This window comes from Phaethon aethereus (genome assembly GCF_964289735.1).
Source record: "Phaethon aethereus genome assembly, chromosome: 9".
In the NCBI taxonomy this organism is placed as follows: Eukaryota; Metazoa; Chordata; class Aves; order Phaethontiformes; family Phaethontidae; genus Phaethon; species Phaethon aethereus.
In genome coordinates this window covers 12,144,541-12,168,206 of record NC_138585.1, presented here as the reverse complement: position 1 = coordinate 12,168,206, position 23,666 = coordinate 12,144,541, and the positions used below count along the sequence as shown (strand labels likewise).

At 36.2% G+C, this 23,666-nt stretch overlaps 1 protein-coding gene across 1 annotated transcript; it reads right to left on the bottom strand.

Annotated features, from left to right (window-relative positions):
- Nucleotides 1-444: 444 nt before the first annotated feature.
- Nucleotides 445-23,248, bottom strand: PLS1 (plastin 1; the record flags this gene model as incomplete). The annotated part of the gene is made up of 15 exons (XM_082003713.1): nucleotides 445-580; nucleotides 1,053-1,177; nucleotides 2,630-2,753; nucleotides 3,423-3,556; nucleotides 4,313-4,427; nucleotides 5,597-5,675; nucleotides 10,630-10,825; nucleotides 11,531-11,626; nucleotides 13,135-13,277; nucleotides 13,373-13,538; nucleotides 14,836-14,917; nucleotides 15,839-15,971; nucleotides 17,656-17,785; nucleotides 19,038-19,201; nucleotides 23,179-23,248. The coding sequence occupies 15 exons, from the start codon at nucleotides 23,246-23,248 to the stop codon at nucleotides 445-447; spliced, it is 1,893 nt and encodes a 630-aa protein (XP_081859839.1).
- Nucleotides 23,249-23,666: the final 418 nt, after the last annotated feature.

Below are 23,666 nucleotides of genomic sequence, written 5' to 3'. Positions count from 1 at the left end.
TAGGAGTAATATAATAGGACTGGAATGCACCTTGAGACTTGTAAGACTACATGTAAGTAACACTCACACACACAAAAAAAACAACCCCACAAACAATGTTTCACAATAGGTCCTGAAATAACACATGTAAAATGATGCAGATTCTTACAGTGCTATGGAAACTAATACAAGTGAAGCTTGATTAATATGGTGTGTGTTTTTTTAAAGCAATACAAATCTGTGATATTAATTTGGTAATGAACATATTCTGAAAACAGTATTATCCATAAATAATCAATGTGTTATGAAATTGAATAACTTTAATATAAACACATCATTACAAGATAATTAATGAGTATATTTGTGCATACAAGTTTTCTCGTTTTATACTAAGCTTCAGAACTCTGTAAACTGCGAGGCATTCATCGTGCTTAACATGGCAGAAAGTTATATTACACGTCTTCATTATTTTATTTTGTTCAGTCCTCTTTCCATCAAACATGCAAACACTGTCATCACCATTTTTGGCTTCACTTCAACCAGATCATCTGGGAGAGCATATATACGAGCACCAATTTTTCGGGCAACTGAAATGGCATACCTTGGAAAACAAGAGAAAATATTGGTATTTTCCTTGCATCTACCAGTGTGCCAAGATTCACAACAACAACAACATATTTTAATAGCAGGATAGGCCTGTTCAGTCAGTACTTACACTCTAGGAGAAAAAGCACCTTATTGTGAAGAAACCATGTATTAGCAATTGTATTGGCAGACGTTTTGCTACTGGTTATCAAAGCATTTATTTTTGTCAAAAACAATATGGGTTATGGCAGGCTACTAATAAACCAATTGCAGTGCAGTGGTGGTAGGTTCTATCAGACATGAATTTGAGTTTATATTTTAAATATGCTAAAAGAATAGCACTAGAATATTAGAATTTATAATATTTGAAACAAATCAACTAACAGCGTAGTCTCTCACTGTTAACAAATCAGTAGATCATTCATTACACCATGAATTCATGTGTTTCTTGCACTTTAGGAAAATACAAACATTCATTTAAAACTCACTTAGCATTATTCAACTTGTCTTCGTAAGAAAAATGTTCTCTCTTGACCATTTCTGGACGAACTGCTTTTGGTGCAATGGCATCTATTAAATCTAGGACAGGTAAACTAGTGCTAATCGATTTGTCCTAAAAGAAAAAACCCAAAATATTAATATAAAGCATTTGCTTTGATTATTCTGCCTTCACAATGCAAAAAAAACCCTACAGCACATCTTACATACCTACTGAAAGATAGCAGCATGTTTTGTTACTTCATGGCTGAAGTTGTCCCCCTCCTTTCCCCTTTATGAGGTCTAACGTTCTTTTCCACAATCAAAATGATAAGGTTCACACTCAGTCTTGATATTATTATTATTACACAAATGGTGTAAATTTATTTAATGAAAGAAACTCGCCCCCTTCCTGAAGGAAAGACAGGAACTTTTAAAGAATTCCAAGGACCAGACTTTCAAGACAACAAAAAGGTGTTTACATTCCCCAACTACTTTTTTTTTTTCCTTTTCTTGTAAAGGAACTATTTTCTGCGGTAGCTTATGTCTCACTCTTTTTATAGTTTTTCAACTCGGATGGTATTCTGAGCTAGTACAAGCAGTCTGTGTCTTGTATTTCATACATGGACATGTCATTCTTTTATTTTTAAAACAGCAAGTGCTGTTGCTGCAATTATTTCTTCCCAACTGTTAAGGCAGATAAGCAGCTGATGATGTCAAACCGACAGCCAGCAGGCTGGCTCTGTCCCTGCAAGGGCTCAGCACATCAGCCATGTGACATGGCTGCCTTCACCACCGGCTCAGAACTATGATTTCAAATTCAGTGAAGTCCCACAGAGCCACCACATTAATTATACATTTAAAAATAGTACTATAAATCTGCTTGAAGATGTTGAACGCATGGACTATCTCCCCAAAACCATAAGACAAACCACACTTTTGCCATTTTTATTGTTTGAACGAATGGCAATTCAATAGAACTTTGCTTTCATCATCCACAATAAATATCGGGGACCTCTGCTGTCTCTGCTACACAATCTGCTTGCTGCAGTAATCCCAAAATACAGACAAAAATTCAGATTGTGAAAGACAAGATACATATGTGAATGTTGTTCAAAAATCAGTGGTAAAAAAACGTATACTGAATAATGTCACTTCCCATCAGTAGCGCCTTCTCTTTTTGACCAGCTGTCATTAAAAATGGCGATTCCCACCTCCCCCAATTTCCAATATTGTCCTTCATGTTTGTACAAGCGTGAGAGTGCCTATATCCAAAAATTTGGAAGATGGTATGACATGTGCAAACATTGCTAACTTGAGATAGAAGCCCTTTGAAAGTTTAGCCTTTTTTTGTTGTTGTTGGTGGTGGTGGTTTTGTTTTGAATCTTACAGCAGCAATTATAATTTCTCTTTGTTTCTTATTAATAGACTTGTAAAATACTTTTGGATTCACAGATTGTCAGGAATATTTCCTTATACAATTATTCTACCTGCTGGGAGAGCCACTATTAAAGCCATGTTGTTAACAGATGAGGTTAAAAATCCCAGCTGTGATTATATGTGGAAAGAAGTAAATTAATTTGATTACCTTGAAACTTGTAATTGAAGTTTTCTTATTTGCTTTTGCAAGTGTCTGATTCACCCACTTAATAATAATTTCATCATTTACTTTTTCCCCCTCTCCAAGGTCTGATAGTACGTTCAAAGTATACCTTTAATAAAAAAAAAAAAAGTCAAATTAAAGTGAGTGGTAGAACTCAACTCTGCTAACAGCAGAAAGATACAAGAAAAATTAAAGTATTACTTCAGCACAGTAACAATACCAAGTACTCATCTTCATAATGTACCCTTCACTTACAAACTGTTTAGTAGTTTAAATCATTTTTTAAGTTGTTGCAAGAATAAAGTAACATTCCAAAACTCATAATTTTCACTGTTACATCTTATTCATATATTTGTTTTACTCAGCACATCATAACTAATTTTACTTTATAAGCTTAAATGGCTCCCTATCATCCAAGTCACCTTGACAACTGAATCACAACAGCCTGAGAAACAAAAAGCACTGAGTGTTTTGGGGTAGGTATAAGAAAATTAACTTGTGGAAAATATTTGTAATAAAATACTCTTTATTTAAATAAATTTATAATATATTTTTCCTGCTCAGTGCACTAGCAAGATTTTGATTTTATGATAATTACTATAGCTGTGATGGCCTACAAATTTCTTCCCATTTTAACTTAAAAGGGATATCTAGAGATAGCTCTCTAAAATACCTGTTGTGTGAACTGAAAACTAGCTTTAATTTGCCTCGTTATACAGAGACACACACACATACATTTATATACACACACATCTGTTGTATGCTGCGCCTAACTTACCTTCTCATCAGCTGCCATACCAAAGCCAAAGTCAGAGTTGGATTACCCTCATTTAGATCGTGTCCAGCAATACCAACCAGTGAGAATTTGGCTTTTGTCTTCCCAAGTTCTACTGCATAATTGCAATTCTCAATCTAAAAAGAAATGTGTGCAAATAATGAAGACACCTTAATATTTCTATAATACAGACCTATAATCTATGTGTATTTTGAATGACTTTGGCTTACTATTACCTATGCTGAGATTTGGAGCTAGGAGAAGATTTCTAGCCTTTCTATACTGTGATTAAAGCAACACAGTTTTTACTACAAATGCAAGTATGCAAGAATCCAATGATAATCTTTTTTCACACTTGAGAAAACCAAGTTCACTTGCACTGAAGTCAATGAGTTTTTATATATACACACACACACTTACATCAAAAGTGAATTTGGAAAAATATTTAAATGTTTTGTTCTGAAACGGACAGTAATTTTTTCCCCTCTTGCATTTTTCCCCTTCTGGCTTCATAATGATCACCAAACTAACTGAAAGCTTGGATTCCGCAAGTCTTGCACAAATTCTCCTGGCAGCATATAAAACTTCTCTGTAAGGAAACACCTCACAATATAAGAGCATCAGGCGAAACAGCTGTGTCAGGCCTGAAACTTTTCCTTCTATACTCTAATTAGACCCTAAATTAAGCATTGCCAAAAGGTGTCCATAGTTAGAAACTGAAGTGATATGTGCTATAACTACTATTTATTGCTTGGGATAATATCTGGAAGATATTTCACCCCCTTTTTTGCCAGGACTGTCTCAGTAGCACACAAATCTGGACAACCCAGATGACTACAAACAGCACAATGGGAGGCAGTGAAACTGGACTCTGTTACCGAGTATCTACCTACCTTTTTCATATTACCACCGAGTAATGGATAAGGAGGTTTGTTGACGTGGTTCCAGTCAACTGGCACACGAGTCATATCATATAGTTGGAAGATTATTAAAGCATCAGAGAGGTCACTAAACCAGAGTAAAACAACATTTTAAAGTACAAAAGCTCATATTCACAATGAAAATGTTAAGTACTTGAGACTTCTCGAAGTGTAGAATTAAGTTGCTGAAAAATTCCAGTCACATAAATAAAAATTTGTGTCATTCTGTGGAGAAACTGGCCTAATTCCTATTGCTTGATTTCTGTGTTTGTTTACATTATATTGTATATTTAATTTCATTATTTTCAGAAATCTCCCACCCAATGAAGTAAGCACAGTCACTGTTTTTTCCAACTTTAATTAAATAATTGCTTTTATAGGATAGGCACAGATCAAACATCTAGCTAAAAAGTTTTCATTTATTGATCTAGTTTTAGTTTCCTCAGAACTTTCAAAAGTGTTAAATACTCATGCTTTATCTGCACCTACAGATGTATGTTGCTAAAGAATGATCAAAACCAATATACTTATCTTGTGAAAAAAGAATGTTAGAAAAAGTATTATTTTCCCATTATAAATTGCATTCCTGATAGTCCCCTTCAGCTACTTGCTAAATTCAATTCTCCAGCGTAAGCTATCTGCAGATGGTATCACTTCACAGAGGTCAGAAAACAGAAACAATTAAACCTAACAGCAAGTATACATGTGAGCAGATGTACCTACTTGCTCCCTATATCCCATCTTTTATCGTCGATAGGATTTGAAGCAACTGCTGGCACAGTCTGAAAGTGATCAGAAGCATCTAAAAGGCATGCTAAAAAGCCCTTCGTTTTGAGGGAACACCACACTGTATAGATTCTTACAGTCTACTCAGCAGACATCTATCCTCTCTTACAGTTTAAAATTACATTACTGTTCTAATAGGTTTGTAGTCATTTCGTCTGTCATGAGAGAAAATAAAAAGTCATGCATTATAAAACACAATTACCTCAACTTTTTAAAAAGATGCAATTCAAAGTACAAATGAGTGAGGGGAGCACATCAAAACTTCTTAGGTTTTCTAGTATTTCTAGATCATGAGTGGAATATCTGAGACAGATACTGCTTAATGCGCTTCTACAGGCCAGTTTTGAAGTTCCTGTCACACTGTGTAAAAACCTGGAAATCACTGTTCTAGTAGAAATACAACTTCCCTTTCTTCTTCCTTCTTCTGTCATGCAAGGGAAATCAAATTGTTGTTTTTTAAAAAAGCCTTACCTGTATAAATGATTAACATAAGGGCTTACACCCAGTGAATTCATCCAGTTTCTGAAAGTCCTTTCTTCCTTACTTTCTCCTATGGTGACAAATATAATTCTATGTAAATTACTGGAGAAAACACCTTAATAAGCAATGTTTAAATGACTCTCATACCACTTTCCCTTACTCCCCCCCCAGCAATGAGTTCATTCTTTCCCTAACAGTAGCCTCTACTGGCCAGTAAGTCAAGATAATCCTATAGAGTTCAAAGTCCCTCAGCACAAGGTCAGAGGCACTACAGGGAGGGCTACTGGACTACATTCTTCTGTGCAAATACAATTTGATAAGATACAGAAATAGACAGTTTTGTTGATTATATTTTAGATAATTAATATAATGTGATGATTAATAGTAATTTCCTAAACCCAAAATCAGTGGCAATTACATTCAGCAGTATCTTTCCATCTGTTTGAAATGGCATATTTTTATTAAAAGTTAGTACTAACACACTTATGGAAATTGCATCAAACTCCAGAAACTACAGCTCCACTTGTCTCCCAGTATTCATTTGTGAACATCCTCCCCAAAGCAATAGACCTCACCTTTTTATTTTTTAACACTGGAGACTCGTCAAGGCAGTATTGTATTCGTTAAATTTGTGAAGCTACTCGTATTGTCAAAGGGGCTAGTTATTCTTGCAGTTTTAACTAGAAACTCTGCTTATGAGAAATGCAGAAAATTCAGTAGGAAATAAACTACCCTTCACTTTCGAGACTTAGATTGTTTTTATCTATTGTAACCATGAGTTCCTAAACTAACGCTCTTTCTCTATAAAGTTAGAGTTTCCCAGTAAAATACATTCATTTTCTACACACAACATTAGCTAAATTTTAACAATGTATCTGTGGCCAATTGCATGTGAATCAGTGCTGCATAAGCTGTTGTCTCTTACATCAAAGAAAAGCATTTAAGAAAGTATTTAGCCTAAATATATGAGCTTGGAACAACCTCATCGCTTTGTTCCCCTGGTCTGATAATCCACAATTAAGAACACAGAAAGGACATTGAGGGGGAAAAAACTTCCCCAAACAACAAAAGAACAGATGTCTCAGAACTGAAACATGTAAAAATGTGCGTAACATTTTTCTTCACTTTTTTCGTTTGTTCCTTAGAAGATACTGTTTGTCTAATGGGGTTTACGTAGCATGATAAAGCTGCAGTACTAAATGAGACAGATATGTTGATTACAGAACGATGTTTTTGCAAAATGAAGCTACTGTATAAACATGTATTTATAATTAGAATAAAAAGAAAACCTCTTTGGTATTATTTTTTCCATTAAGTAGACCTGTCACAACATCAATTTTTAGATCGAGGTTACAATTTTAATCTAGTTCTCTTCCCCTTTTATACAAAAAGATCTGAACTTCAGAATATATTTATGAAAAAGTTACATTCAGAAGTTTCAGCTGTAACTGACGTTCACTGACAGAATAATTTTATTTAAAAAGTTTCAGCCAGCTTACCAATTACTTTCCTTTCCAATTATTATGAGGTAGATTATATTCATCCTACTGCTGTATTTTCTTTCTAAATTATGAGGTCTTTCATATGCAATTTCTTCCCACAACAACATTTAAAAGACAACAAATAATCACATTTTTTGACAAAGTTATTCAAAATACCAGTGTTTTTCCATAAAAAAGATACAATAAAAATACAACCATGATATATCATTTAAGTTTATAAAGAGTAACTTAAAGAGGTTATAGCATTTTGAAGCAAGTCCCTTTTGCTTTTTTTCTTTTTTGAAATTTTTAGGCTTACTGAGCTTTGACTTGGTTTGCAATACCTAAAGTACTGACTGCAAAGTGCTTTTAGGAACACTTGTCCACTGCAAAGACAGTAACAAGATTATTTAACGAACTCTTATTAAACAAAGCATAGCTACAAGAACAGATACTCAGCAATTGCACTCAGACTGAGAATTTTAAAATGCATGCTTAACACTGTTGAAATAATCCAAAGTAGCCAAGCAGAGGCAAGAGCATGCAAGTTGAGCATCACCCTTCTGGATAGCAGGAATCCAGGAACTAAACCCAGCATACTATATTTAATATGCCACTCTAAACAAATCCCTTTATCATGCAACACATAAGCGTTCGTAAGTTTTCTAGATGGCTGAGAACTGACCATTTTTTTTCTCTCTACTCTTTAATTCAAAAGATACCTTGTGATCCTATCAGGAGCATATCTTCTGCTGAGTGGTGCAGCAGATAGCCAAAATCTTTGGAAAACTGCAGAAAGGGGGCAGAGCTACACAAAAGAGAGAGGAGCAAATTTGGAAGTATCCTTTATATTTATTGCCATCTCTTTCTTTGAGATCATTATACTATGGAACTGAGTGGGGAGTAGCCATAGGGATGGGGTCAAGAATCCAAAGGGCCCCAAATACTACAATTCTTTCTGAACAACAGAGCTCAAGATGCAATTTGCACCCTAAGTTCAGCTGGCCTGAGTGGGAGTAGTTAACCCTCTTGTGGTAACAGCCTTGAAGGCTGCCAGTGGACTAAGCAACAGCAGCAGAGGACATCTACACTGGAGGAAATGTGGTTAGACAGAAGTCCCTCCTCTTCCTCCTCCCAAGAACTCAGCTTTCTGTATAACTTAAGACTCCAAACTCTGCTGCCTTCCCCACAAGTGAGAGGTTCCTCAGAGCAACAGCAACACTCAGTTAAAGGTTGTGCACTGGCTGAGGTCAGGACTCCCCGCTCCATCCCCACATAATATCACACGTTCATTTTGCTATGTCAGTATACCTGAGGGATATGCTCTCCGTATACAAGTGCACATCACCAGACTTGTTAAATATTATCAGAGCAGATGTAAATTTATGCACCGTGTTCATTGTCTTAAGCCAAAGAGAACAGCCACATCATACTCTTTGGTTGCAACAGTCACCGAAAAGATGGAATTCATGTAGGAAAATGAAGCCTTTCAGAAAACTCTTACTCAACCCACACATCTAGAGCTTTACATCTTGGTTCATGGAAAGCTCATACTTGTTAAACCCACAGAAAGAACTATATGGCATTTGACTTACTGCAAGTCCTGCCCCCATTTGATATGCATCATGTTAGACCTGTGGTGATTTTTTTCTTCTCTTTTACTTATGACGGCATATTAAAGCAGTAGAAAAATACAAGAACAATGCAAAAATCAACCAGAAAAATACAGATAATTAAAACAGTAGAAAGAAAAAAGAAGAAAAATTGCAAAATAAACACTTTTATGGAGTACAGAAAAGTACTAAATACAGTACCTACATTAGGAGGGGTCAAATCTGCATTTCATGAAGCAAAATAGGAAAGCATTATAAATTATGAGTCAGATTTCAACAGACAATCTATGATGAAACTATAAAGAAATTAATGTCTTATATTTTATATCACTACCTTGAGAAAACATCAGTAAAAACACAGGATTTTATGGAAAAAATAAACAGAAGAACACATTAAGATTATTGTCTCTTGGCTGAAATAGTTTAATGGTTTAGATCTACATGACACTGCAGGAGTTATTATTTTGGGGCAAAGGAGAGTTGTCTTCTTGCCTTTAAACAGATAACACTGGCATGATTATCCATCTCTAAAATATATACTATAAACATTAAGTTAAATTTGGCCAGTATTTATCATTACAAAATCATGGTCTAGCATTCGGATGATTGTAACTTTTTACAAACTGTTTTAGTTGAGACTTCGATCTCATCAAAATATTTTAGGCAAGTTCAGAGAGTAGTTCAGCTGGGTTTTTTTGCCATACCAATGAAAACTTTCTAAGTTTGACCAAGTTTTCAGTGTTTCAAATCACACCTGCAACTTTATGTTCAGAACAGAGAAGCTGAGCTGAACATATTCCACCTCCACACAGCTCCTGTATACATTTCCAAGAGCATACATTTCTAACAAAATTGCAGCAGAGGAAGAGCAGGCCTTTCCTTCAATCATTTGTCCTGGACAGCAAGGACTGCAGTGACTAGGGGTATCATAGCTGAAAAGGTAAGACTGCCTCCGGTGCTCCGGGACCTCTACCATAGCTGGCACCCAGCTGAAACTGAAAGAGCAGGAAGCCTGAAACGGGAGGGGTCTGAGGGTACAGGGGTGCAGCAGAGCAGACAAATTATGAAAAAAAGAGGAGCAAAGGAAGATGGACTCACCTAGATGGAAAGGAAACCTGATAGGAACAGTAAGAGGAAGGCAGGAGTAGGCAGTGCAGAGGAATGTGTGAACATTGCTGATGATTCTCCCAAGTGTGGCACCCCTGATTCTCACCATTCCTTTGAGATCAGTGAACAACTGTGAAATACACTGGTGGGAGCCATTTCATTATCCTAGATCAGCTGGTCCACAGAAAGGGTAACAGCCAAAGATTGCTACCAGTTATCCCCTTATCTCTAGCATTAGGGATCTGCACTGTACAGTTAGAGTCCAAACTTGCTGATATGCTAGGATCTATTTAGGTTGCTGATGCGATAGATTAATATAGGTTGCTAATACATAAGCCTTTTTTTTTTTTTTTAAATATTTCCTGTTTTAAAAGGCAACAAACTAATACACATACACACACATATATAAACACAATATGTGAAAAGTACTTTAAAAAACTATTACAGTTGCATAGTATAGCACTGCAAATTAGGGAAAGCTAGAATTTGTGCATCAACTAAAATATAAACAGTATGGAAAGAAGCACAGGAAACTGGAAAGGGAGTTAAGAGGACAATTTTTGCTCCTGCAAATGAATGATAGAAGGTTATTCAAGAATAGCCTTTGGTCAGGCTAACACAAGTGAACAATATTCACAGCTAATGGGGACTTCTACTACAGGCTTATACTGAAATCTAGTGAGAAGGCTCTATATGCTGGTGTTAGCACAGGCACCATCACACAAGGATCCTATATCACAACCTAGAAGGAATACTTAAATAGAAATCACTAATTCTACGATTCTAATATTCTTATCTCCTGTATGTTTTGCAAGTTGAGTACCTTCTAATAAATTGAGATCATAAGGTGAACTTTCAGGCTTGTGTAGGGCTGGATATGTATTAAAGAGATTTGCAACAAAAGCCAAGTTGAGTTTAGGGTTGCCTGCAATCACATCAGCTGGAGTTACAAACTGTCTGCAGCCCAATTTATCTGCCTGTTGGAGCATGTATTCAGCCCTCCTCAAGTCACTTTTATCCTAAAAGAAAAAAAAAAAAAGTGTTGTAAGGAATACTAGCATGTTTCCATTCTTTACTGAATCTTCAGCTTGGCAAATCTTTAAATGACCCATATACTTGAGATTCTGATTGATACATAGATATCTATATCTTAAGCAGGCAGTTCAATTTTGTATCAAATGCATTCTCAGACCAATCCTTTCAACAAGCTTTATGTAGCACCTTAGAGAAAAGTGTTTTCACATCTACCTAGGCTGGTTTTAGACCCTTTACAACCTAAAGCTTCACGGTTGCCACATTTTCCTTTCCTGCTGGTTATTGGAAGGGCTCACATTATTTCTGAATGCTATTTGGTTTGAGGAAGGATCACAAAGTTTGTAAAGTCTACTCTTTTCGTTGTCTGAATTCCAGAAGAGCAGAACTGAGCACGATGTTGTAATATAGGAGGAGGACCCAACTGAAGATAAAAAACAGTTAGACACCACTCCAAGTAAAACAAAGCTCCAAACTGTAGACTGCAGGATGCATTATCCTGTTTCAGCAGTGCCCTGGAACTTTACTCAAGTTTTTACCCATTTAAGCTTTTGTGATATTGAGATATCTGAGCTTTTGTATGCTTTACAAAACAAGAGGGGATTCTGGGATAGCCTTGTAACCAGAATGTTGGATACATACATAGAGGTCTCTGATAAAAATAGACTGGAATTATGTTTCTGGATACTTACATGAAATCCTGAAAAGTCAATTTTGATGGGCAATTCATCAGGGCCATCTCCTTTGGGTGCAATTTGATTTAACAGATGGTAGTATGCTCTTGAATCCTAAAACAAGCAGTGTAGTATTTTTTAAAAAAATGAGCAAGTATGTAGCCTTTCATAACCATTTACTGCTGTTACAGTCCAATTCAAAAGCCACAGAAGACAAAATATGGCACACTAATTTCAGTGAATATGGAAGAGGTCATACAGCCATTTTACTACTCTATTTCACATAGAACTTATTTAGCCAGATGACAGAGAAAAGGAACGTCTGCTAATTATTCTGGACAATGTTAAATTTATTCTGCTGGATATAAACTAGACAGCTGTAATTAAGATACTTAAGGCAAATTTACATAGGTTACCCACAAAAATAACCCAAATATGGATCTTATTTTCAGTGTTGGTATTTTATTCTTTCACTATCCTTTTCAAATAGACTGTTTTATGAAAATTTCTCTTTCTTAATTGACAAGGTAATTGGAATTAAAAATGGAGCGCAAAGTGGCTCTTTTAAGATGAATCTATAGTTACAAAAGAAATAATATTTATTTCATGTAGTTTTCAGTACTCTTCTGTTTTGCCCTCCACCACCACTAAGAAACTAGGAAAATAAAACAAAAACCTGCTCGTTTTAGAAATATTTAATACGTCTCTTAAATAGCATGTAAAATTTTTACTGTAGTAGCAGTTTTCATGTAAAACCCTAATTAAAGGTTTGCTTTAGTAATAGCCTTCTTGGCGGCATTAGAAAAGATATAAGTAGCAATTAATGACATGGTCTTCTTCAGTGAAAAGAGGTCTTGCCACCTTTGGGAATCTTCCTCATTTGCTTTCAGTTGTAAAAAAATTGGGTTTTTCCTCTCTTCAACCGGACTTACAACAGTACTCTGCATACCTTATGCAGAATGACTGAAGAAGAAAGAATTTCACAGTTCTGCTATCTGCCCCAAGGAACCAGCATGCCTTTCAGTCCTCTTCTGTCAGTAAATTAGCACACCAGCAAAGCACAGTGATTGAGGGGGGCTGCTCTCTCCTTGGATGAAGAATCTGTAGCTGCTCCAGACAGCCCTCTGAATACCTGTTCTTTCCTCAAGAGGTTTCCTACTTCTCTATAGAATGCTAGGTACGAAAAGCAATCACCATTAGCAAATACGCACTGGGAGGACATTTAAAGCGATATGCTTTTTCCTTAAAACAACAAAAGGAGGAAAAGATGGGTTTCTGCAGACCCAGGAGCAGGGAAGGATGGACAGGAAAAAGGTAACTAATAAGGTAGTGTGAATTGTCCTAAGTAACTCTAATAACAGTCTTAGAACATTAGAACTTCCCTGAATACGACCTCGTTGGAAATGTTTGCTTTACACTGTGATGTGATAATACATGGTATGTATAGGATACGAGAGATCAAAATAACGCTCTTCCAGTGTTGAAAAATGCAGGATAAACCTGTAGCTAGAAAAACCAGATGACTACTATTTTTCTAGATACTCCTGATCTGGCTCATTTGCTTCTGTGCATGGTGTGTTTAAATACCATTATGTTCAATTATCAGAGCAATATCTACGTACCTTAATGTCTTGGCTGAAGTTAGTGATTTTCTGCCACCCTGCATTGGCCAGATGGTAGTTCACCCAGCATAGCAAGAGCTCTTCTGGGGAAAGCTTCATTAACTGGTCTAGTTCTTCCCCTTCATTTAGCAAGGCAATAAGAGCTAAAAGCAAGTTTGAAAGATAGCTGAAATCATCGCTATTGTGATCTCCGTTAATTCCAAATTGCAGACATTGCTATACCTGGCATTACTCTTACCTTCGTTTCTGGAGATCTCAATATCAGCAAAAAGACCAACTTTAATGATCTGCCACAAGAGTCCTAATACCAGGTGTGGTTTTCCTTCTTGCAAATCTTGTGATCCAATATTGACAACCGTACAGCCAATAGCAGATGCTGAGTTCAGAGCCAGGTTTAGGTTTTCCTATTTGGAATGTAATTGTTGAACAGATTTATGAGGTTGTAATTCTTAGTGAATTTATTCATATTAATTTTTTTAAGTTTCAGAAGTTATAAGAAATAATGCATTAGTTACATGGTTCCCAGTGGAAAATGGTACTCTGGAGATTTTTTGTGAACCACCATGTATCTTATCAAAATTTAATGGAAAACATTGACAGTGTCTAATATAGACCCACCAAAAAAAAATCATGGACCACGTTCAGCAGCTTCGATTGATGAGAAATACTCTATTTGAGATATTTTTTGTAACTCATAAGTATCACATACACAAATTAAACAATATGGCTCAAAATATCAGGGGCTTGATCCCATGGAAGAACGTGCTCATATGGAATTCTGCCCTGTGCGGGAGGCTACTAACATCACTGCCATGCCATCTCGGATCTTATACAGGCTGACATATTTATTCCAGCAACTGTTAAACTGTAATTGAACAGACAGCATAAGCAAATAGTGGAAATTCAACATCCTGACACTGAAAGTAAAGGTAATGATTGTCACAGATGAAACATTCCAAGAAAAAATACCTGGTATTACTCTCTATTTTTATGTGTCATATTTTAACTATCTAAGAGAGACAACACACACATGTAGTATCATCTTTGCTGACATATCTTCTTTAAATAGGTAGAGATTACAAAACCCACTTGTAGGATTTAGAATATGGTATGTTTTAACTTTTTATATTTTAATGTCAGAGCCTGAAATGAAGTGTCTGCCAATTAACTGAGGTTTTTAATCAGGATTTTTTTTTCCCTCATTAGGTTGGTGACAAATGGATCTACTTCACTCTTCCAGACCTATTTTCTTATATGCAAACTAAGGTGTCTCCAATATTTTCATGGCTTCAAAGGCAATTAAAAATAGAGCTTCTCATCTTCTGTCCAAGCCACTTTCTGCTGTTGAAAATGCATCATCCTACTATATAGAGCTATGCAGATACCTTCTACATTGTTAAAATATGACCTGACCAACCACTCAGAAGTCTAAAATAGTTTTCTTCAGATAGTTAGTAAAGCAAAACCAAGAATGGTGAAAAGGGAAAGAATTAAAGAAATCATGAAAAAAAGTTTTCTTGTGTATCATCTAAGAAACAGGAGAACGCAGAGTTCATTAGAAAACAGAATTTCATGCTTAGACATTTTTTAATACATAGGTCTTTTTTTTTTCTCCACCAGGAGAACTGTCATTAAAACAAAGCTATAGAAAAATATTTTACTTTTTCATTTGTGGCAAGATCCCATCTGTGCAGTACTTACAGAAACAGTGAAAGGAGTGAGTTTCTTCTTATTAATAGCCCTTTCATCAATTGTATCTGGTTGTGAAAAGTTGATCATTTTGCTAAGGAAGAAAAATCAAAGTGTATTCAAACTTCCATTTCTCAGAAAAGATATTATTTGATTATAAACTCCTAACACTTTAAACCAGCTGTAAGTATTTCTGACAAGATAAAAAAGACCACCTCATCCTTTAAATCACCTCTCCCTGTTAAATAATTGCACATTCATCCAGAAACCTCCACATAATACGTAATTATAAGAAATTTGAGCAATTGGATTCTATACTTAAGTAACATGTCTGAGCATGTCTGTGCTGTCAAAAAAGAAGTTCTTGAAAAGATTATAACTGGAAACTGAAGTCAGTTAAATAGTTTCTAGTGAAAATCTTTGTAATATAACCAATATATTTCTGCACTGCATTTCTATAGTGTCTTGCATATACAAGGATCTCAAAGACTAATTCACATCAATACTAATAAGCCAATACCTTGATACCATGGTGTATGAGTAAGTACTATTAGTCTACTTCAACTAACTAGAAAGTTACAGCAGACTAAAGTTAAGGGACCTACCATATGCTCTCTGTTTTGCCACGGATTTAATTCAGATTTCTGTTCCTGCCATCCCATGATTTAGTAACTTCTAAAAATATTTGAAATAGCAAAGATTTCTATTTCAGCTAATGAATATATGAACCGTGTAATTACCTCCTTTATAAACAGCCTGCACATATCTGATGTGTATAATTATGGATCTGAAGCGGAAACCCACTTCTATAATGTACGCAGAGTCACATGAAAATTTTGCTAAAAATAACATTTCTATGGGCAAACAGATTTTCCCCATCCCACACATTGGCTGAAATATTTAAGAGCAGAGTCCTGATGTTAAAGCTTATCAGAAGTTTTCCTATTCATGTCACTGTGATCAGCATTTAACCTTTGAGATTAATTTCTTTTCCTTCTCACAGCCCTGGACTCACCAAAGAAGGATGCCATCTGCAAGGGATTTAAAAAGACTGGCATCTGATGGGTTCATAGGTAGGAGGTGCTTACAGTCTGGGTCATCTTGTAGAGCTTTATTTATCCAATTAACAAAAGCAACTTTTTCTTCCTCTGGAAAGAAAAACAGCATTAAAATAACCTATTATCACTTCCATGAACACATACTACTGAACATCAGACTTGGGTCAGAGAGGCTCATCTGCAACAAAACCCCTTAGTGTCACAGAGGCCTGTTATGAAAAGAATCAGACCAGTGGGAAAGCATGCAAAAAAGGGCAAGTACAGATTGATCTTTCTGCTACTGCACCCTCTAAACATCTGGTGATTTTCTGAAGGACAACATAAAAATCATAGTGACATAATGGCTCATCATGGCTGACTTCAAACTCAGTTTCTCAGCAATGAAAAGAGGGAAATTTGTGATCTGAAATATGCAACATCTCATTCTATATACCCTTGGTTTGAAATGCAGCATTTCATTCTGCCTTCTACTAGGACTTCAGAGACTGGCAGTATTTTTGAGATTATCATCTGGATTACTGTGCTGTATTTAGCTTTGAGAAACTTAGAAAGTTTAGTACCTCAGTTTTAAATTCTCTTTCATACTTAGTGCAGGATTTATTACTATGTATCTAAGAATGCTTATTGGGACAACCACCAATCAATTATCTGGATCCAAATTCCCAGACAGTACAGGTGTTACTCGCCTCACCTCAAGAAGCATACAAGACAGGTATCTACACCTGACTCATTACACTTCTTTCATTGTCAGTGGGAAGAAATGTGAAATTTTAGTGCACACTTCATCTCATCATAAACTAGATGGCTGATGAGGCCAGGTCAGTTGAATTGCAGTCTAGCGGGGTCAGTTGCTCTCCACCAAAAATGAAAGGGAGTCTAAACAATTTGCTCTGATGGTGTCCCCGCTACAGGCACCCTTTGAGACAGAATGTATTCCCTGCTTCAGAGATATACAAAGTGCAGCTGGTGCTATAAGGATAACACCTAGAGAGAGGGTTTCACCACCTTTAGCTAACTGAAGAGAATCTTCCTCATATATAGTATCTTAACACACCTCTGGAACCACAGCAAATCCCAGCCTACAGTTCATCAAAAAAGTTGCAACATTGCTTATTGCAGTATGGTCCTGGAAGGTACTTAGCTGGGAGCTGCAATGCAATCAGGCACAATTACCAACCTAAATGTCATGCAGCAGGGGGAGGTAGAAAGACACAGAGATCAAACATTAAAAGCAACTTCTCAAGTATGAGATAAGCTATGCAAAAATCATATGGGAGTGAACAATTCTGTAATGGCACAGACACAGCTGAGAAAGAGAAACCCTTCCATCCAGAAATGGTATCTGGGGTTTTTTTTTTCATTTTAGTTAACCCTGTGGAAATGGAAATGGGGATTCATTTTTGTCTGAATATAGGAATAGAAGAGAGTAGATTAGCATGTAATGAAGCCAAAAACTTGACTAGCATTAATGGAAGTATGCCAAAGGGGCCTTCCTTTTTTTCCCCCACATGCTGTCAGTGTTTGCTTTCATTTTTTGCTCTGGCAGAGGTACCTAACTTACCTCTGAGTACAGCACGAAACTAACAACAACTAAACACCCTGCATTTTAAGAAACTATCAACCACACTTATCTTGTTCATCTCCACACGCTTTCTGTGTTAATTTGCTTTCAACAGCAACTTTTTTCCAGTTATTTTTTTTCTTTTTGTCTGTAGTGCAAATTTAAAGAGTCTTCCTGCATAAAAGATTTGCTTGTGTTTCATTATTTCTTTACCTGAATAAGAGTGCTGTGTCCCCTCACTAGATATTGCTGATGTTCCTCCAATTGCTGTAATACCTTGCTTTTTGTTTATTGATTTTCGGAACGATTTGCTAACATCTTTACTTTTCAATTCTTGAGTTATCTGGAATAAGAAAAACAGAGAGCATTTTGTGAGTGAGCATACCTTCAAATAACTAAGTGTTGACTTGTGTGAGTATTCTAGAGTCAGTAATTAACCTGACTGCCTTTCCTTAGTATTTACATTGACTTCTGTTCTGGGAAAAAAAAAAAAAAAATTACTGTATGGGCAAAACTAGTTTAAAACCCTTAATGAAACTTGCATACTGGGTATCTAATATATTATTTCTCAGTAACTCAGGTGCTACCTTTAGTTAAGCCACGCTATCTAAAAAAGTGGATATGCAACAAACTACACAATTTTTCCACTGATATTCTGGTAAACTGAAGAAAACAACTAAATATATACATATTTTCAATTACTATAGCATATTTCTTCCACTTACTTCATCATATGCTTTACAGTGAAAGGTTACTATGTGACAGTTACACATACCCTTAAGCAAGCTGACAGCATTTTCCACCTGCCTGCAATGTAAACCACACTGGATAAATTAATATGTCCTAAATTTGCCCAAATACTGTAGAGGTCTCAAAACAGACAGTGAAGTATAAGTAACAGATGCAGTTCAATACCTGGATGCAAATATTCACGTCTCACCTACGAACCACTGCAAATTAGCATCTTAGAAAGAAAGGTCAGTAACTAGTTCAACAAGCAACCTGCTGCAATTAGCAGCAGCACTCCAAATTCAAAGCAAAAACTAATCATCTCCCAGCACAGCCTGAACAGTTTTTGTTTCTCTTAAATAAAGCACACTAGCCAGCGATCCACATTAAAAAGAGTCTCAACCTTTCAAATTTGTTCACTAAAAGTGAAAAACTGTACCTTACTCTCAGTAAAAAATAGCCTTTAGTAGAGAGATTAAGCATAGTAGTGCAAGCATTAGTTTATCACTAAAAGAATTTAGAGGCTGGTAGCTAATTATGTACTTTGTGAGGGCAAGGGCTGACCCAACAGTTCCTAAAATATGTAGTCCATCCCCTCACGTTTGAGGAAACAGGACTGCTTGAAACTACTGTGCTCTTGCATGCTACCCAAATGAGATCCAGTAAATTAAATGGGAGAGTGAACTATAAAGACTGGAAAAATAATTACATAGGATGTAGTAAGTTGTCACAGAAAACTTTCCCATTCTCAAAACATTAGTTATTTGTATCAAAACAGTACTTAGTTGTACCACTTAATTCAGTGTTCTATTCTAGTTCTCAACAGATACCAGACAGTAGAGAAACATCCAAAGGGAATGTCTTACAGAGACAAATTCTTCAAAGTTGATTCTCCCGTCCTTGTTGCTATCTGTCACTGCAATGATTTTTTCCACAATCTCCCGGACTTTGTAACCAGGCAAGGGCAGACTTGCTTCTTTAAACAGGTCTTGAAGCTCGTAATCACTGACATACCCACTGTTGTCAATATCTGTAAAATGAAAGCAAAAGTTGTTTTTATACTTACATATGGAACAAAGTACAGTAGCTGCTGAGAATAAATAAAGTGTGAGAAATACAGTTCTAGGAGACAAGTATTTCTTCTGACATAGATAAGCAGCATGAAGGAAAACTTGTGGATTAGAGGCACAACTGGCTAGAGGCAGTGCCATCTTGTTATGTATTTTCTCAGGAACTATTTTATAATCCCAAAACACAGCTATAACAAGATAGCAGATTTGTGAATAGTTAAATTTACATTTTTCTAAGACTCCCAACAAAATTCTCTATAAACCTTCAAGTGAAAGGGAGATCAATTATTATATTCTTACTGTCAATATTATACCATTTGCAATCAGTAAACTCAAATCAGGTGCAAGTTGTTATTAAAAGAGCACACTTACAGAAGAACAACTACTTACACAAGAACTCTACCTGACTCTGCATTTTGTTTCTTACCCTAGTATCTGATAGACATTTTCTGTTCTTCAAAACTTTTGATGTGGTTAGGCTTGCCTGTGAAGAATAAATCTGGGATGATCTCTATCTGGTTATTACAGGTGACCTTTCTTAATCTATTAACTAGCTCTGTTGGGAGCAATTTGTACTGCCACCTTCCCTTACACTTGGCTCAAGACCACGTGTCAGGAAAGCCCATGTACAGCAAAGTATCAAAATGCTTTTTTCAACAAGAGGGATGATATAGCTCCACAATTGTGGAAAGAAATGAATGGTTATATCACACAAAAATAAATTAAGAAAAATTCAGTAAAATTTGGGTTACTCGTGATTAATAACGCAGCAGCACAGAAGAAATCATAAAAATACCCTTTGTGCTTCCACCTTAGGCCAACCCATGTGCAGAAAGCTGTCTTGAATTTTTGCCTTAGTGCTTAATAAAGCACCATTTTACAGACCTATGTTTTTATCCAATGTAATGTATAAATGAATCAAACACCGTAACTGTTCCTAATTTTTTTATACCTATGTATGTTTCCATATATATATATGTATACATATATCTATACACACAGAATTTGAGAATGTCCATTAAAATAGCCTTACCTGTAGCTATACTGCAATGTCTATGCAATGGAGAGAAGTACTTTTAAGAGCAGAAAAGCTATAGTCCATACACAATATAGATGAAGTTCAATCAAATACAAGAAATCATATACAGCTTGACTAGTGCTGGATATAATGTCCATCTTTTTATATATTTAATGCTAATATTTTCCATGTTCGACAACAATTTTCAGTCTCACAATCACATTAAAGCTCTTGAAAAATATGAATTAATAGTATTTTCCTAGTTCTATAAATGATGTATCTAAGGTAAGTAACTGAAGAGAACATCACAAGTAACACAATGAGTCAGAAACAGAAGCAAGATGATGTGGCCACTTTTCTGACTTGTCAAGGTGCTCCCACTTTTGTTTTTTTGTTTACTAGTTAAAAGACCTCTCTTCATATTGTCTCTGGTATCAGAACTCAGCCAATAATACCAGAGTGGATGAATACACATCATGTTACAGAAAGGCAAACAGAGAAACATGCTTTCATCTTTAGCCATAAGTGATTGCTATACAGTAATTTCCCTATAATCCATAGTACAATCTGTAGCTTCTGTACAGCTTCATAAGAAGGCTGTGTTTCACTGCTGGTGAAAGGCTAAAAACACCTGTTAAAAAATAATCTCTTTTTGTGTTTTCGATACTATCAACAATTCACAAATCACTACACAGACAAACTTTATGTCTGCATATGCATTAATCCATCCACTGCCTGGCTTGCAGACATGTAACAAAACATGTAATATCAGGGATGGTCTAAAAAGCAGAGGATATGCTCACAAGCTTACTCGGATTACCAGCTATTTTATTTCTCTAGGTTCATCTTTCACTGAGGGTAAGTTTCCATGATGACAAGCAGAGTTAAATACATGCTTTTTCTCTCAGTTTACCCATATAGCTGTGTCCTGGTTTCAGCCAGGATAGAGCTGGTTTTCCTCACAGAAGCTGGTGTAAGACTGTGTTTTGGATTTGGGATGAGAAACTGTTGATAATGTGCTGATGTTTTGGGTTGTTGCTGAGCAGTCAAGGACAGTCCAGCTTCTCGTGCTGGCCTGCCAGCGAGCAGGCTGGGGGTGCACGGGGAGCTGGGAGGGGACACAGGCGGGACAGCTGACCCAGGCTGGCCAAAGGGATATTCCCTACCATACGACGTCATGCCCAGTACATAAACTGGAGTTGGCCGGGGGGCGGGAATCACTGCTCGGGGACGGGCTGTCGATCGCTGGGTGCTGAGCAATTGCTGTATTGGGCATCGCTTGTTCTTGTACATTCCTTTGTTGGTATTATCATTGTTGTTTCTCTCTCTCTTTCTGTCCTATTAAACTGTGGTTATCTCAACTCACAAGGTTTTTTTTCTAATTCTCTCCCCCGTCCCACTGCGGGAGGGGGAGTGAGTGAGCGGCTGCGTGGTGCTTAGTTGCCAGCTGGGGCTAAACCACGACAAGCTGCAACCAATTTAGCTATAAAAACATTGGAAATGTAAAAATTAAAAAAGCAAAAAGCTAAGTGATGCTTAATTTTTATGTTTTACAGAAAGCATAATACAGTAAGGAAGAAAATGCTTTTCAGTGAGTAAAAGCAGTACAGACAATTCTTGGAGCAGAAATGTGAAATATTGCAGGAAGAAAAGGGAGAAAAAGAAGGAATGCAGATGGTGAAAAACCAAAAAAATAGAAAAGCTGTCAGACAAAACCAGTGAGTATTTACCTATCCTAACACCTCCCAGTAAATTGATACGTATACAGTGCTCTTTCTTCTTTGGTCTGTCTTTCCAGCTCCTGCAGACTGTAGACTTCTTGAGCTGCTGCATCAAGGTGGTTGCTTAATAGCAACTCATGAATTACCTTCCATGGGTATCTTATTCCTTTAGCATTTCTACTCTTTTTTGGTCTTAACAGCATCCTGAGTCAACGAGTTCATGGTTTTATTATTTGTCATGAAGAAAAGTTACGAAGTTACTTCTTTTTATTTTAAGCTTCCTGACTCCCTGCCCAGCATCACCCAATACCTGTATTGACAGAAACTGAGTCATTCCCTCTTCACCTTTTCCATACTACTCATGGTCTTACAGATCTCTAACATACTGCTTCCCAATAGTCTCTTTACCAAGCTGGAGACTCCTAATACTTAAGACTTCTTCCCTAAAGTGACCCTGTACCCCCATTATGAATGATTACAAATAATGTTTGTTTGCTTTCCTGAGCTGCACGGTTGCACATCACCCCCTCAGAACTGCAGCAAACAAGAAATAAAGTAGACATGAACTTTAACATTCACAATGGTATTGCAATCTGGAAATAAGGGTTAGTTGCTATATAATTTACCACTCTTTCTGTTTATTCTCTGATTAATCTGCAAACATCCTGTCAAGCATACCATATTGTACAATTATTTATTAACATCTACTAGCTACAAAAGCAAGATCAAAAAATTTCCAAGTTTAGCTTAAAATGTAAAATCTGATCCAATAAATGAAAAGAGAAATTGATAGTTCACCAAAGCATGAAAGTAAAGCAAAAACAAAGTGTCAGTAATCTAACACGAAAATACATTTACAATTGAAGTTTAAGCAAACTATTTTTCAGATTTAAAGAGTTCAAAAAACTGAATTTTGAGACTTATAATGCTACATATACAATGGCATAAATAATGCAACTCCCCCACAAGAAAATATGTTTTCATTGCTGAAGTTGAAAAAAGTGAATAAACACACATAGTTTCAGTGAAAATAAGGGGGTTTACATAAACCTTCTTATTTTCTTAGATATTACTTGCAACATAGAAGCAAAACATGGCCCTATTAAAACAAAGTGAACCATAAAGATTTCTTCCACAAACCCTACACGGCTTTGCAATGTTAAATAAGAAAATAATAAGGAATGCCATTAAAACATACCTATTTTACTGAATGCTTCTCTAAGTTCTTCAAGCTCTTCACGAGAGATGGTAGTTATGTTGTTTTCCATCTTTGGACAGCAAGAAGTGTCGTCCTCAACTGCTTATCCCTAATAATGACAAAAAGGGAATTTAAAGGCTTTAATTCCAAGGCCATACTAATACAAGTTACTGATATTTTCCATATAACGTACCAGACTTGAATGACATTTCCAGGCCTGGCACACTTAAAACAGTACAAACACCACTTTAAAGTACATCAAACACCTAGCAATTCTTTTCACTGTAATAGCGACTGAGAATTCACAATGGCAGCACCTGTTTTCATACACTTGATTTTTTCATTTGCATAGAATAAGCACTGACCAACAATCTAACTCCACTGCTTGAGTGGTTTTCCAACATTAAAATCACTGCCTTACATTTCAAAAAACAATTTTTAGAAAAATTAATTTCTAAGTGCAAGGCAGTATCACCGCCAATTAGTGA